The 17,094-nt window shown below is 53.1% G+C and overlaps 1 protein-coding gene across 1 annotated transcript in view; it reads right to left on the reverse strand.

The window, feature by feature from the left end:
- Nucleotides 1-1,972: 1,972 nt before the first annotated feature.
- The window catches only part of LOC140403357 (CD209 antigen-like protein C), a 41,207-nt gene continuing 26,085 nt past the window's right edge, over nucleotides 1,973-17,094 (reverse strand). The window contains exons 4-5 of the mRNA XM_072491264.1: nucleotides 9,733-9,845; nucleotides 1,973-2,201 (exon numbers count right to left, since the gene is read on the reverse strand). Of these exons, the coding sequence (XP_072347365.1) occupies nucleotides 2,072-2,201; nucleotides 9,733-9,845 (243 nt within the window). The 3' untranslated portion in view covers nucleotides 1,973-2,071. The remainder of the gene's footprint in view (nucleotides 2,202-9,732; nucleotides 9,846-17,094) is intronic.

Raw genomic sequence — 17,094 nt, forward strand, 5'->3', positions numbered from 1 at the left:
CCAGGTTCGAACCACGCCGGCGGGACTCGGTGGGAGTTCGGCCCGCCGTCTGCGGGGAATCGCCAAGGGGGCCAATTTCAGCGGCTCCCAACCGGCGCCGCGGCGACCGCGAGGGCACGATTGGCATCGTGGACGGAATTTCCCACGCCCCCGGCGATTCTGCGACCCGGCGTGGGCTTGGAGAATCCCGGCCCAGGGCTTTGACCCTCCAGCTTCTTGATCAAACTGCAACACTCACAGGATGGATATAGGCGAAACGCTAGCTGCTCCGTTTACCTGGAGTGAGCCCCTGCCAAGGTGTTGGAGAGCGTTCTTCCCTTTATAGGAGGGAAAAAACTTCAAAGAGCTTCCTTTGGCTCTGAGTTCAAACCAAAACTCACTCGGAAACAGACTCACAGAGAAAAGGAAGATTCCAGAACTCATTACCAATCAGCATTGATGACCAAGTCCATCAAGGTAAGTCCATCACCGATGTCAGCATATCTGGATTCCTTGTTTTTAATTAAAGGCGAAGTTTATCTTCAAGGAACAAGCAAATTTTTGTGCATGTACAAAATTATAAAAGGCAAAATAACTGAAAATAAAGGGAATACAGAGGGGAAACAAGGTTTAAATAGAGGATTCTTACAGTAGATGTAGAAGTAGATCGCAGCACGGTGGCGCAGTGTTTAGCGCTGCTGCCTCACAGCACCAGGGATCTAGGTTCCATTCCAGCCTTGGGTGACCGTGTGGAGTTTTTATGTTCTCCTGTGTCTGCGTGGATTTCTTCCCCGTGTTCCGTATTCCTCCCGCAGTCCAAAGATGTGCAGATAAGATGGATTGGCTGTGGTAAATTGCCCCTTAGTGTCCAAAGGTCGGGTTGTAGGGATAGGGTGAGGGGATTTGCTTGGGTGGGGTGCTCTTTCGGAGGGTTGGCGCAGACGCGATGGGCCAAATGTCCTCATTCTGCACTGTCGGGAGTCTACAGAGGCTAGAGTATTTCATTTTTGAAAAGAAATTCCAATTAATAGGCCGATCCTGCACATCTATGGGCTGTGGGGGGTGAGACCAACGCAGACACAGGGAGAATGTCCCAACCCCACACAAATGGCGACCCAGGACTGGGATTGAACCCAGGTCCTCAGCTCCGTGAGGCAGCAGTGCTAACCACTGCGCACCCACTGCCGCCCTCGAAGCTAGAGAATTTCAGTGAAGTCGTATTTCAGTGAGGTGATTCAACTGGATTGGTTTAGACGATATCACCAGCTTGTCCTAATTGTTCCATGTCAGTGGTTGACATGAATTAGAAATTATGCAGGCAATTTTGCGGCCACATTCACCATTAACACAAACGGTGGAGAGGGCGTGAAATCTTGGGAAAATCGGAAAACTAAATTCTTGCCAGCGAGAATCTTGTTTTCCGATTTTCCCCACCCCTTGTGAGTGACATAATGAGGCAAGGACAAATTGAAATGTATTTAAAGGGCGACCCCACCATATATTCCTCCAGGTAATGAATTGTCCCTCACTGTCGTGACGTCACGTCAAAGAGTTTTACAAGTTTATGCAAAATATTAAGCTGTTGAGGGGAGCTCGCCGGGTGTGGGGCCTGCATGGGCAGTGCCAACCTGACAGTGCTCATCAGGTAATAACACCCAGCTGGCACTGCTTGGAGATATGCTGAGTCTGTGCCAGAGCAAGCCCTCTGGGGTGCCACATAAGGGGTGTTCTCCTTATCGGTGTGCGTTGGGTATCCCGGGTGATTGTGTGTGTGTGGGGGGGGGGGGTGAATGGGAGGGCGGAGTTGTCCCGTTGCTGGTGGGGGAGAGGGGGGCACGCTCCTCTGTCTCCCTGCAGGGGAGTTTAGTTTTAAGAGAGATTGGGGCAGCGTTTTTCACCAATCTCTGTGGAGCCGGCGTTGCTCCCAGATATTCCGTGCACAGGGAACCTGGAGAGAAAACTCAGCCATGCAGCTGGAGAGCTACATGCCGGTTTTCTCGCCCCAGCCAGCACCCTGTGCACAGAGTGTGAGATTCCGCCCTATAGTTTAACACAGATTCACTTTCCAGCCACAGCAATATTATGGCAAATATTATGCTGACTTTTCACAGATCCAATATTGTTTAACAGTACATGGTAGATCGTTCCACTCTCCACAAACGTGCAGTTCTGCACAGTCTTCATTATTATTAGCATCATTGGGTTCCCCTTGCCTCCAAAACCTTAAGAGAGGAAAGAAGAAAGGGAACAAAACTCATTGTAAGAACTCCTGCTTAAAACTGACCTATGTTTTTACTTGGTGAAAATCCATTTTGGTACTTAAAGAGATTCGGGTGCTCTTGTCCAAAATACACAAAGTTAACATGCAGGTATGGTAAACAATTAGGAAGGTAAATGGTATGTTGGCCTTTATTGCAATGATATTAGAGTACAGGAATACGGGGTTTTGCTGCATTGTACATTGCTGCATTTGCTGCATTGTGGTTTGGTGAAACCACACTTGGGATTCTGTGCAAAGTTTCGGTCAATCTCGAAGGAAGGGCATACGTGTCTGAGAGAGGTTGCAAAGAAACTTTACGAGATTGAGTCCTGGAATAAGGGGTTGGTCCGGTGAGAAGAGATTGAGTTTGATGGGTCTACAGTCCCTGGAGCTAAAAGGAATGAGAGGTAGTTTTGTTGACGATTTTGAGAGGGATTGATGGGTACACACTGAGAGGAGGAGGCATATCTTCACAACAGAGGGTTTGAATCTTTGGAATTCTCTACCCCAGAGGGCTGTGGAAGTTCAGTCACTGATACATTCCAGAACAGATTGATAGATTTTTGATGACACGAGAGTGTGGAATGGTAAATGAAGGCTTTAATAAGCAGGGAACTAGCCAGCTACAGAGACGTGTGCTTAATGAGTGCCGCCTACCGGGCGTCACCTTATAAAAGGCTCCCTGGTGGGAGGGACCAGAGGCGGAGTCCCCCAGGGTTCCAAACCCGGTCTTCACGGGGCATCACCTACATGGTGTTAAGGGTACAGAACCCATTCATCACATTCACCCCCTGTTTAAAAATAATGCAAAGTCCATCGGGGGTGAAGTGGAATTACATGTCTATTCTTTTCGGTGGCCTGATCATCCTCGTCGACCTTCTCAGCTCGGGCGGTGCTGCGGCGGGCACGGACGTCTTTGGTGAGGGTATATCCGGGAGCACGGTGGTCGGAGCTTTGGTCCGGGTTGGGGTAGGGGGCCTGGGGGCAGGGGGAATATCTGGGGCTGGGGGGAGTGAGCCAGCGCCGGCGGGGAGTGTGGAGGGGGGTTGCTGGGGGGGGGCGCGGTCGATGTCTACCGATGGAGTGGGGGTCTGGGGGGGGCATCAGTGGGGGAACCAGCTGGTGCAAGATCACGGAGGGAAACCGTGTCTTGCTGGGCTGCGCGACGTAGGGGTTTCGAGGGTTCGCATGTAGCAGTCGGACCCTCTCGGCCAGGGGGTCCGTTTTATGGCTCCTCGCTTGCCACCAGCGAAGAAAAGGTCCCGGAGTCATCAGCCAAGGTGGAAGCGAGACCCCAGAGGTGGATTTCCTGGGGAAGACAAACAAGCGGTTGTGAGGGGTCTCATTCATGGCCATGCAGAGGAGCGACCTAATGGAGTGGAGGGCATCGGGTAGGACCTCCTGCCAGCGGGTGGTTGGGAGACTTCTCGGCCGTAGGGCCAGAAGGACAGCCTTTCAAACTGTTGCGTTCTCTCTCTCCACCTGCCCGTTTCCCCGCGGGTTATAACTGGTCGTTCTGCTCGAGGCGATGCCCTTGCTCAACAGATACGGACGCAGCTCTTCGCTCATGAACGATGTACCCCGGTCGCTGTGGATATAAGCGGGGAAACCAAACAGGATGCTGTGCAGTGCCATATTCACGGTGGCCAAGGTCATGTCTGGACAACTCGTCGATGATGGTTAGGAAGTAGGTATTGCGGTTGGTGGACGGGAGGGGACCTTTGAAGTCCACGCTTAATCGCTCAAAGGGCCCCGAGGCCTTTACAAGGCGAGCCTTGTCTGGCCGGTAGAAGTGCGGTTTGCACTCCGCGCAGATCTGGCAGGCCCTGACCATGGCCTTGACCTCCTTGGTTGAGTAAGGTAGGTTGCGGGTCTTGATGAAATGGACGAGCCGGGTAACCCCCGGGTGGCAGAGGTCATTGTGGATGGCTTGCAGGCGGTCCTCCTGCGCGTTGGCGCACGTGCTGCGGGACAGGGCATCTGGGGGCTCGTTGAGCTCCCCTGGACGATACTTGATATCGTACGTGTAGGTGGAGAGTTTGATCCTCCACCTCAAAATTTTATCATTTTTAATTTTGCCCCGTTGTGCGTTATCAAACATGAAGGCTACCAACTCTTGGTAACGAGGGTGAACCTCCTACCGGCTAGGTAGTGCCTCCAGTGCCGCACAGCCTCCACAATGGCTTGTGCCTCCTTCTCGACTGCAGAGTGCCGGATTTCGGATGCGGTGAGGGTTCGGGAGAAGAACGCTACTGGTCTGCCTGCCTGGTTGAGGGTAGCAGCCAGGGCGATGTCTGACGCATCGCTCTCTACCTGCAAAGGGATAGTTTCATCCACCACGTGTATAGCGGCCTTGATGATGTTGGCCTTGATGCGACTGAAGGCCGACTGGGCCTCAGCCATCAGGGGAAATGTCGTGGTCTTTAGGAGTGGGCGGGATTTGTCCGCATATCTGGGGACCCACTGGGCATAATAGGAGAAAAGCCCCAAGCACCGTTTGAGGGCCTTCAGGCTACGGGGGAGGGGGAGTTCCTTAAAGGGGCGCATGCGGTCGGGGTCGGGACCGATGACCCTGTTTTCCACGACGTAGTCAAGGATGGCTAGTCCGGTTGCGTGGAAAATGCATTTTTCCTTGTTGTAGGTCAGGTTGAGGGCCCAGGCGATCTGGAGGAACCTTTCAAGGTTCGCATCATGATCCTGCTGATCATGGCCGCAGATGGTGACATTGTCCAAGCACGGGTAAGTAGCCTGCAGGCCGTACTGGTCCACCATTTGGTCCGTCGCCCTCTGGAAGACGGAGAACCCATTTGTGACGCTGAAGGGGACCCTGAGGAAGTGAAAAAGCCGGCTGGCTGCTTCGAAAGCAGTATAGAGGCGGTCCTTTGGTCCGAGGGGGAGCTGGTGGTAGGTGGATTTTAGGTCGACAGGGGAGAATATACGGTATTGAGCAATCCGATTGACCATCTCTACTATGCGTGGGAGGGGGTACGCATCGAGCTGCGTGAAGCGGTTTATGGTCTGGCTGTAGTCCACGACCATCCGTTTCTTTTCCCCGGACCACCAATGTGCTCTCCAGGGGCTGTTGCTAGCCTCGATGACCCCCTCTTCCAGTAAACACTGGACCTCTGACTTGATTAAAGTCATATTTTGGGCACTGTAGCGCCGGCTCCTGGTGGTGACGGGCTGACAGTCGGGGGTGAGGTTCGCGAATAGTGAGGGGGGTGCGACTTTCAGTGTTGCAAGGCTGCACACCGTGAGGGGGGGGCAACGGTCCACCAAACTTCAGTGTCAGGCTTCGGTGGATGCATTGGAAATCCAGATCGAGTAGCAGGGGGACGCAGAGGTGAGGGAGGATATAGAGCATGAAACGAGCAAATTCGGCACCCTGGATCGCGAGATTCGCAATACAATACCCCTTGATTTGGACCAAGTGGGACCCGGAGGCGAGGGTTATGGTTTGGGAAGCGGGATAGGTGCGCAAGGAGCAGCGCCTTACCGTTTCTGGGTGGGCAAAGCTCTCCGTGCTCCCGGAGTCGAAGAGGCATGTAGTGCCGCGCCCGTTGACCTGGACCTGCATCATGGAGTTCCGCAGGTGCTTTGGCCGCGATTGGTTGAGGGTGATCGCTCCCAGTTGCGGGTAGTCCAAGTCCTCAGCCGAGTCGGATTCACAAAACGGCTGCCGCCGTCGGTCGCACGTGTCGGGTCTAGAAGATGGCCGCCGCCAAGCTGGCCGCCCCATGACTCGCACGAGGCCGATGACGTGTCAGAAAGGGGCTTGTCCGGCCGCTGCGCAGCCGCGTTGTGGGGCCTGCGGGCCTGTGAGCTCGATTTTCGGGCCTGGTGAGCTTTTTATTTCTGGGCCTTGGGCCTGGCCAGGCAGACCCTGGCGAAATGCCCCTTCTTTCTGCAATCGCTGCCGATGGCGGAGCGGGCTGGGCAGCGTGGACATGGATACTGGCCCTGCCCACAGAAATAGCACGGTGTGCCCCCGGTCTGGGCAGGTCGCCGCGCGGCGCAGGCTCGTAGTGTGGCCGAGTCTGGGGAAGTCCGAGGGGGGCTCGCAGGGTCCGCGGGGTACATGCTTAGGTTGTGGCGGGCCACTTCCAGTGAGGTGGCGAGCGTTACCGTGTCCTGAAGGGCTTTAGCTCCATTTTCGAGGAGTCGCTGCCTGATATAGGTGGAACGGATGCCGGACACGAAGGCGTCTCGTATGTGCAGGTTCATGTGGACTTCCCCCATCACATCTTGATGGTTGCAGTTTCTGGCGAGCGCGGTGATATTTTCCACGTACTCGTCCAGCCTTTCCCCTGAGCGTTGCCGGCAGGTAGAGAGCAGGTGCCGTGCATGTACCTCGTTTATGGGTTTGACGAAACGCTGTTGCAGGATCTCGGTCGCCTCGTCGTAAGTGATCGCCTTCTCGATCATGGCGGAGATTCTATGGCTCACCCGGGCGTGGAGTAGGCGCAGCATGCGAGGCCTAGGACGGGAGCTTCTGAGGATTCCAGGTTGGCCTCGAAGCAGCGGAGCCAGTACATAAAAATTTCTTTGGCCTCCGGTGTCCGTGCTTCCAGGTTGAGCTTTTCTGGCAGGAGACCAGCATCCATCCTAACGTAGTCTGCTTATTAAATTGTAGTACCCTCAATAATGACACGAGAGTGTGGAATGGTAAATGAAGGCTTTAATAAGCAGTGAACTAGCCAGTAACAGAGACGTGTGCTTACTGAGTGCCGCCTACAGGGCTTCACCTTATATATGGATCCCTGATGGGCGGAGCCGGAGGCGGAGTCCCCCAGGGTTCCAAACCTGGTCTTCAAGGGGCATCACCTACATGGTGTTAAGGGTACAGTGACCATTCATCACAAAGGGATATGGCACCAGAGAGGAAAATTGAATTGAAGATCGACCATGATCTTATTGAGTGAATGGAGCAGATTCAAGCATCAGATAACCTACTCCTGCTCCCATTGCTTATATTCACTTATTTTTCAAACCATGGGTCAAGATTGAGGGTGAAATGGTCCCACTTATTGGCAGCAGGTGCAGAAAAAATGGCTTTGAAGCCGTCAGCACCAACAGCAACTTTCTCAATCACTTAGTCTTTTAAAGATCCCATTTTTAAAAGCTGCCCTGATACAAAAAATGTAAAATAAATCAGCCACCCCTCCCCCCTGCAAACCCCCTGCCCCCTTACCCCCGGCGCTGCCCAGACACTTCCCCGTGATACTGGCCCGGCACTGCCGCCAGCAGTGCCCTCAGCACGATGCAAACACTGGCCCCTGGTACTGTCCCTGACACTAGCCCTAGCATTGCCCACAGTGCCTCCGGTACGACCTCAGCATTACTCTCAGCTCGTTCCCCGGTACTGCCCTGGCACTGCCCTGGGCACTACCCACCCCAGTATTGCCCAGACACTTTCCCATGGCACTGCCCCTGCTACTTCCCAAACACTGTCCCCAGGAAGTGCCGGGGTCAGTTCTTGGGCATGACACCCCCTCCCACCTGGGTGGTGCACTCACCTGAGCGCTTTCAGTGGGTTCTGTCATCAGGTACATGCTGTGGGAGACATGTCGTAATTTTAATAGGGATGGGGGGGGATACATCAGGCCCGGAGGTCCGATAATTAGATGCTAATTTATTCGATTGGGCTTTTGCATATTGATTAATGCACCGCAGGATTCGGTGAAGGAGAGAGAGGAGAGATATCCTCCATCCATTTAGGAACAGCAACCCCCCCTCCCCCCGAAAGGCACCAAAATAAATCCGGATAGCGGTAACAGAGAAAGAAGAGATGTAACATGACGCTCAAACGCCCGTTTCTCTCCCATTAAATCTTGGTGCTCGCACGTGTTTCTCAGTTTTCAGTGGGGTGTTTGGGGAATGTTGTTCGTGGGGATTCCTGCTTATCCTCTAGTTCCCCCTTGTGATTGTGCAGGATTATTAATCACGGATGAAGTGGAAGTTGGATCTTTCCTGGATATCATTTGGAGCTCCGCCTTCATGCAAAGTGTCTGCAAGGTGACAAGGTGCTTGGACATGAGTTGCTGAAGGTTGCTGCATCATCCACAAAATATAGTGGGGCTGGATTCTCTGCTGCCCGAGCTGCGTGTTTCTGTGGACTTAGTTGGCCAGTTGCATCTTCGCTCCCATATTTGCCCTTCCCTGTAATGGGAATTACCCATTGTTATGTTGAATAGTAATGGAGAGAGTGGGTCACCTTGCTCAATGGCCCTGTTGCTGTGTAACCATTTCCGTATTAAGTGTGCATCTCTGGATCGTTACAGTCTCTGTGGTTGTCCTTTGTATTTACGCCGATCACATTGAGTTGTGTCACTCCATGGCCCCACTGGTAGGAATGAATGTGTATTGGTTAAGGTAACTCTGAAAGAATATAAGTTGCAGGATGATCGCTGATCCTGCAGCGATGAGAAGGACATGATTGTCACTGGGGTCAATGCTCGGAGTTGAGCCACAAGAAGTTTAGTGCCCCCACACAAGTGTTCAAGATCAGGGATGCATCTTCTATACGTGCCGTATTCTACCAACTGCACCACCAACCTCACCACACACACATCACTCACTTACCAACAGGCTCTAACAATCAAGGCTCACATTAATAAAAGGTATAACAGAATTGGAGTTGGAACATGGCGAGAACACATGGTCAGCCACCAAGCAAAGGTGCATTGCAGTCAGGGCGCGGAGAATGGAGAGCAGAAGTGCAAGCTCACTGGAGATGATCCAGGTGAAACTTTACTGCACTTGGGCTGTGGAAGAAGGCGGATGGGTATGCACCAGGGGCATTGGAAATCCTGCCAGATAGTCTGCATTTGAGGTCAAGATGCATGAAAGAGCTCAGCATCAATTTGGCAGAGGGTTTTGTGTAGAGTTGGCTGTCTGTCCTTTCCAGCAAAGATTTGGCTTCCATTAACAAATCTGCAGAGCAAACCATTATGGTCAATATTTTAGCTTCCTTTGCAACAAGAGCATTATCCACTAAGCATCTGAGAGTTGTAGTGGAAGCTCAGACTGTTGCCATCGTGGTTCTGAATACCAGTGTAATGAGCCTTCTGGGGCGTCTAAAACCTGGACCGGAACTCTCTGGCCGTTAGGATTCTCTGTCCGCCGGCAGCGCACCCTCGCCCATGGGTTTCCGGGCGACGTGGGGTGGCTTCAATGGGAAATCCCATTGACAAGCGGCGGGAAGATACAATCCTCTCAGCAGTGCTCCGTCGAGAAACAGGAGGCTGGGGGTCCGGAGAATCCAGCCCCAGATGTTTGGGTGCACACACCACTGGTTAAATTTTGGGAACTGAAAGGACCTCATGGCACCCAATAAACTGGCATTGCCCACCAAATTTCACTGCTCCTGTCCCCAATTTGCTTTGCTGTTTGGCTAAATATTTGAAGTTAAAATTCAAGCACAAATCCAGCTTTATAATCATCTTCAATGCCAAGGATATTGTGCAGAATGTCCAAGTGAAAAGAGAACTTACTTTACAGAGGAAGCATAGTCTGTCCCATCCACCCAGCGCCAATCACCTTCACAGATTGAATCACTGAGTCCAATCCAGTGACCTCCTTTTTGATTCCATCGCTGTAGAAATGCCTGTCAGACAAATTAAAGTTTACTGCAGTACACGGAGCAAAGTTAATTGTTGGCAATATTAATGACAAACTCCCTACTTGGCAACGTCCTGTCTGAGTTCTTAACCCATTTATTTTAACCCAACCTTTGTCCCTACTGCAATACAAGGCACTGGCGATTGAAATGCATTCTCTATCCCAGAGGCTGGATCATTGAATATATTCAAGGCTGAGATTATGAATCGATAAGGGAGTCACGGCCTATGGGAGGCAGAAAAGAAAGTGGTGTTGAGACCATGATCAAATTGAATGGCAGAGCAGTCTCTAAGTCGAATGGCCTCCTCCTGCTGCTCGTCCTTTTCTGATGAATGTGAGTCAAATGTTTCATTTTCGGTTAGTTGGTCGCACTTCTTCTGTCAGAAGTCAAGGCCCATGGGACTTCAGTGATTAACCTAGTTTCTGAGCAACACTGGGACAGTGTGGCCTTCTGGATGAGACATTGTTGTAAAGGTTGTGTTACTGGAGTAGGTGGTCAGAGATTTGACAAGGGGAGGGAGGTTTTTGCAATGGCGCGTCAGGATGCTTAAGACTTTTGCAGTAGGCCGTTGCTGACATCTGCAGTTTCCTGGAAGCAGATCTTCAAAGATGACCCAGTTTCAATGACCGGCAAGGTCATCACATTCCTGAACATGTTAACATTCTGCTCCTTCCAGGGATCTGGGGCGAGATTCTCCAACCCCCCGCCGGGTCGGAGAATCGCCGGGGGCTGGCGTGAATCCCACCCCCTTCGGTTGCCGAAGTCTCCGGCACCGGAGATTCGGCGGGGGCGGGAATCGCGCCGGTTGGCGGGCCCCCCCGCGCGATTCTCCGGCCCGCATGGGCCGAAGTCCCGCCGCTAAAATGCCTGTCCCGCCGGCGTAGATGAAACCACCTACCTTAATGGCGGGACCAGGCGGCGCGGGCGGGCTCCGCGGTCCTGGGGGGGGCGCGTGGCGATCTGGCCCCGGGGGGGTGCCCCCACGGTGGCCTGGCCCGCGATCAGGGCCCACCAATCCGCGGGCGGGCCTGTGCCGGAGGGGCACTCTTTCCCTTCCGCCTCCGCCACGGTCTCCACCATGGCGGAGGCAGAAGAGACTCCCTCCACTGCGCATGCGTGGGAAACTGCCAGCGGCCGCTGACGCTCCCGCGCATGCGCCGCCCGGAGATGTCATTTCCGCGCCAGCTGGCGGGGCACCAAAGGCCTTTTCCGCCAGCTGGTGTGGCGGAAATTCGTCCGGTGCCGACCTAGCCCCTTAAGGTTGGGGCTCGGCCCCCAAAGACGCGGAGCATTCCGACTGATTTGCGCCATTTTGGGCGCCAGTCGGCGGACATCGCGCTGTTTCCGGAGAATTTCGCCCCTAGTGTTGACATCTCAAGGATCCCTCAATTTTCGGTGGATTCTCCGTTGGCTGATGCCGATATCGTAATCGGTGATCGGGCGGAGGATCTACTCCGACGCCCAAATCGGGGTCGGCGGCATTTTGATGCCTGTCAGGCGTGCCCTGCCCCCTCCGAAATGGAGTAATCGCGTTGCGCGTCTCTGCAACGGTGTTGGCGCGTCATCGGCAGGCCCTCCCGCAATGCTCCACTCCCGATGGGCTGAGTTCCCAGCCGCGCGGGCCACGTGTGGTCTCAACGTGTGGGAATCCGGCGTGGCGTCTGCGGACTGCGTCCAGCGCCACCGCACCCGGCCGGGATCCGTTCCGCTGGCCGGGGGAGCTTCCGCGAGGGCTGGGGTGACTGGTGCGGGGTGGAGACCCAACCATTCTTCGGCCGTTTTCAGCGCGGGTGCGGAGAATTTCATCCGGCGCCCTGCTCGCCCGCTCTCGCAACCAATCCCCCCACATCCTCCCCGTCGGATGAGGAATGCCGTTCATCCTCCTCCACCAGTATGTCGCACTTCTGCTGTGTGGCAGCAGGCTGCCATGATGCAGGCGACCATCACAGCGTCATACTGGAGGACCTCTCCAGAGCAGCCCAGGCACCTGAACCGCATCAGAAGGAGGCCAAAGCACTGATCACGCTCCTGGTTGCTGCAGGGGCATCGTTGTAGCGGGTCCCATTGTAATGGTCTCCGGATAGATGTCATCACCAATGACTGCAGCGGATAACCCCGGTCACCCATGAGCCAACTCCCAGCCGGGGGTGCGTCTCAAACATGTCAGGAAACCTCAAGTGTATCAGGGTGAAGGCATCATGCACACTGCCCGGGTATCGGGCGCAGGCGTGAAGGATGCCCAGCTGATGATCACATATCAGCTGCAAGTTCATTGAGTGTTTGTGTAGAGCGGCCTGTGCTCGTAGGTGGACATGCATCCCTCAATAACCCCCTGGACCTGGGGCATCTCAGCAATGGCGATGAACCCCGCTGCCTGGGCATCCTGGTGGGCTCAATCCACATTGAAATGGATGTATTGAGCCACCTGGGCATACAGGACCTCCTTAGCCGAGGCGCATGCTCCCCTAGACTAGACGTATACTCCAATAGACTAGATGCATTCTCCCATAGACTAAACTTATTACTCTCATACATTCGGTTGATAGTCCCATAGACTCGGGCCTGATTTACCGTCTGTTCACGCCGGCAGGATATTCCGGTCCCATGCCGGTGCACGGGTTCCCCCGCAACAAGGGGTGCAGTCAATTGGGTATCCCATTGACAATAGTGGGACTGGTACATCCCGCTGGCGGGCCACCTCCACCACCAAAAAACACCCGGGGGTTTGGTCGGCAAATCCCTACCTGGACCTATTACTCCTGTAGGCTAGGTCTATATTTCCATAGACTAGCCTTACACTCCCATGGGCTAAGCCTACAGTCCCATAGACCTATCTTATACTCACATCGACGAGGGGTGGGACTCTCCGGCGGCGGGATGATCCGTTTTGCCAGCGCCCAGGGGTTTCCCGACGGTGTGGGGCTGCCCCCCATTGACCGGCCCGTGTAACGGAGCATCCCGCCGGCGGGTCGGGGCAGAAATGTGGCGGGGCGGAGTACCCCGCTGTAGATTTTTGCTCCCCTAAAACTAGCAGATTAAGGGATGATTTAATTAAGAGGTTCCAGGTTGACCAATTTTTGGCACGCAAGTGAATTAAAGGTTGCAGAACTAAGGTGTTAAATGGAGTTAAATCACAGATTAACTGCGATCTAACGGAAAGGCAGATCAGGCTCGAGGGATTGAATGGTCTTCTTCTGTTCCAATATCCCTAATGTCTGTCAGGGAAGCAATAATGCTTTCCTCAGCTGGTCTGACCTCTAATGACATCAGTGCCATACCCAACTGATTAACTCTCCGCTGAAATGGCTTAGTAAACTGCTCAATGTATCAAACTGCTGCAACGAAAGAATACTTTACACCAACACCTTTTAAGGGCCATGAAAGACGGTCAATAATGATTACATATTGATGGTTCATTGCAAAACAAAACGCCAAAACTACTTGTCAGCTGTACAGGTGCGTATGAGAGAAGAACAGGGAATCAGCCTGATATCCCGGCTATCATTACTAAAATCAGATTTTCATTTGAAGAGCACTTTCATTACCCCAGAATGACTCAAACATTTTCTTGCCAGTTTTGTATATCAGAAATGTAACAACTGCTGTAATTGGGAGAAATGCAACGGCTGATTTATGTACAGTGAGGTCCCACAAACAACAATGAGATAACGACCAGATCACTTGATTTTACGGTTCAAGCTGAGAGGTAAGTATATTCACAGAATGTCAGGGAGAACCCTGCTTATCTTTGAGGACAGTAAGAAGTTTTACAACACCAGGTTAAAGTCCAACAGGTTTGTTTCAAACACTAGCTTTCGGAGCGCTGCTCCTTCCTCAGGTGAATGAAGAGGAACGTTCCAGAAACATATATATAGACAAAGTCAAAGATGCAAGACAATGCTTGGAATGTGAGTCTTTGCAGGTAATTAAGTCTACAGGTCCAGATGGAGCAACTGGAGAGAGGGATAATCACAGGTTAAAGAGGTGTGAATTGTCTCAAACCAGGACAGTTGCTAGGATTTCACAAGCCGAGGCCAGATGGTGGGTGGTGAATGTAATGCGACATGAATCCAAAGTGCCGGTTGAGGCCGTACTCATGTACGAGCCCCAACCTTAAGGGGCTAGGCCCGCGCCGGACTAATTTCCGTCCCGCCAGCTGGCGGAAAAGGCCTTTGGTGCCCCGCCAGCTGGCGCGGAAATGACATCTCCGGGCGGCGCATGCGTGGGAGCGTTAGCGGCCGCTGTCGGCATTCCCGCGCATGCGCAGTGGAGGGAGTCTCTTCCGCCTCCGCCATGGTGGAGACCGTGGCGAAGGCGGAAGGAAAAGAGTGCCCCCACGGTACAGGCCCGCCCGCGGATCGGTGGGCCCCGATCGCGGGCCAGTTCGCCCCGCGCCCCCCCCCCCACCCAGGACCCCGGAGCCCGCCCGCGCCGCCTTGTCCCGCCGGTAAGGTAGGTGGTTTAATCTACGCCGGCGGGACAGGCATTTTATCAGCGGGTCTTCGGCCCATCCGGGCCGGAGAATCGCAGAGGGGGGGGGGGGGGGTGGGGGGGGGGCGGCAACCGGCGCGGCGCGATTTCCGCCCCCGCCGAATATCCGGTGCCGGAGAATTCGGCAACCGGCGGGGGCGGGATTCCCCCCAGCCCCCGGCAATTCTCCGGCCCGGCGGGGTGCCGGAGAATCTCGCCCCATATCTTTCAGGTAAGGCTCCACAACTGGACAACATGGTTAAGTGAAAGGCTGGGAATTCTGTGGTAAACAATTCACTTCCTGACTTCCCAAAGTCTGTCCGCCATCTACAAGGCACAAGTCGGGAATCCACTCGCCTGGATGCTCCAAAGACACTCAAAGAGCCTGACACCATCCAGCACAAAGGAGGCTTCATCCACCATCTTAAACATCAGCTTTCTCCACAACTGGCACACAGCTTCCTTTGACAACGTCTTCCAAATCTGTGATCTCTACCACATTGGCCAAGGGCAGCAAATCCATCATCTGCAAACCACGTACCATCCTGGGAACAATGTCTCCAGTCCTTCACTGTCATGAGATGAAAAAAAATACCCTCTCAAATAGCACCGTGGGAGTACCTACATCAGGTGGACAGCAGCCATTCAAGAAGGTATCTCATTACTACCTTCTCAAGGTCAAGTATAAATGGGAAAGAAATGCTGACCAAGCCAGTGACATCCCGTAAAATAATTTCAAAAATGAAAAAAATGTCACGGGTCCTTGAAGAGGGACGTATCACAAGATACTGTTTCGTACAAATTATGGAGGCTTTTGATCCAATTTATTTTGGAAATTTTAGTGATAAATATAAACACCTTGGGCGGCTCGGTGGCATAGTGCTTAGCACTGCTGCCCTCACGTCGCTGAGGACCCGGGATCAATCCCAGCCCCGGGTCACTTTCCGTGTGAAGTTTGCACATTCTCCCCGTGTCTGCGCGAGTCTCACCCCCCACAACCCAAAATGTGCAGGGTAGGCTAAATTGCCCCTTAATTGGAAAAATATAATTGGGTATTCTAATTTATAAAAAAAAAATAAAAAAATAAAAACAACTTTATTTAAAGAAAGAGGGCATCTGATAATTGTGTATCAATTGCAGGCAAGTGGTGGGCATTAATGAATATTTTGTTAGAATCCCTACAGATGGACACTGTCATAATATACACACAGGTATATGCTGGTGCACAGACAGGCAGTGATTGACACACAGGATGACCAGTGAACACACAGAACACAGCAGCCAATCACCAGACAGGACACGACCACTATAAAGCCAGAGGGCACTAGTTTTCCCGCTCTCTCGGGATCCAGCCTCTGAGACAGTCAGAGCCTGTGAGCAACAACTAGAACATCCACCATGTGGTAGTAAGATAGTCTGGTCAGGTTAGCCTCAGGTCTCCAGTCAAGTCAGCAGAGTGTCAACCCACAGTTAAAGTATGTATGATAGTTAAGAGTTCAATAAAATCGAGTTGCGTTTCTTCAAGTGTTGAAAGCCTGTCTCTCTCACTGCAGCAGTAAACGCAGTCCCCGCAGACCCGGCATACCCAACACATCAAACACAGCTGAAGAAAACTAGGGTTTCTGAGCGAGGAGATGCTTCCTCGTAATCTGTAGCTGTTAAAAATCACTTCAAAAATTACATTAAAGATTGGCTCCATTTCTCACCACCAATTGCTATAAGAAACATCCATGACATTGCTGAAAATTAAGTAATGCGCTACATTACTGGGACAATGAGTCACATGCTGTGCTACTGGGGCATAAATCATCTAAATTGAGCAGTATCTGAATAATATATACGAATCTTTTATAAAAATGTTGTATTCTTACGTGATAATTGAAGAATTACTTGACTAAATGAGACTGCCGGGAACGTACTGGACGGATTCCACTAAAGCCTTTCCTACCAATATTTATAAAATGCACAGAAATGAAGGAGGCAATTCTCCAGGAACATTTCTGAGTGCGGTAGCGAGCGGGAATTGCCGCGAGCTTCCCGGCGCACGGCCCAGTGAGGCCGGCAACGCAATTCAATGTTAATTGGTCCACTTAACGAGGCATCATGGGCTTCTCGCTGCGAATTAAGGCTCGCCAGCTGATTCGCTGGGATTACGCTCGCCAAGCGCCCCCCCCCCCCCCGTTAAATAGATCGAGCAGCACTTGAAACTGCAGCTGCCCAGCCAGCTCGCAACAATGGCACCCAGGAGACTGGCCCCAAGATTCGGGGATGCTGAGCTGGGGAGGCCCCTGGACATGGAGGAGGCCAGGAAGGATGCCCTGTTCCCCCGACGGTCTTGGAGGGTGAGCCACAAGGCAGCCATTGCTGCCTGGGATGAGGTGGCGATGGCTGTGAGCTCGGGGAGTATGACCAGGAGGAAGAAGGTCAACGACCGACACCGGGCAGCACAAGTGATTAGACACTATCGCCTCCCACCCCCCCCCCAAGGGAGCATCCACCCCTCAACTCCCCATGCGACGCCCAGCCCTCCCTCCACCCCGCCCTCAACCCCACCTTCACACCCCCTCTCCCACCACGGTGAACCACGTGTGTGGCTAACGATGCCTTCTCTTTGTCTTCTCAGGGAAAGCTCTCCCATAATCGTCGGGAAGGGCCCCAGACTGGTGGAAGGGTGCCAAACATAAGAATCCTCGCTCCTTTGAGGAGCAGGCCCTGGAGCTGACCAGTGTGGTCGAGGACAGATCGGTCACCCGCGCGGAGGCTG

The sequence above is a fragment of the Scyliorhinus torazame genome, chromosome 27, assembly GCF_047496885.1.
Source record: "Scyliorhinus torazame isolate Kashiwa2021f chromosome 27, sScyTor2.1, whole genome shotgun sequence".
Classification (NCBI taxonomy): Eukaryota; Metazoa; Chordata; class Chondrichthyes; order Carcharhiniformes; family Scyliorhinidae; genus Scyliorhinus; species Scyliorhinus torazame.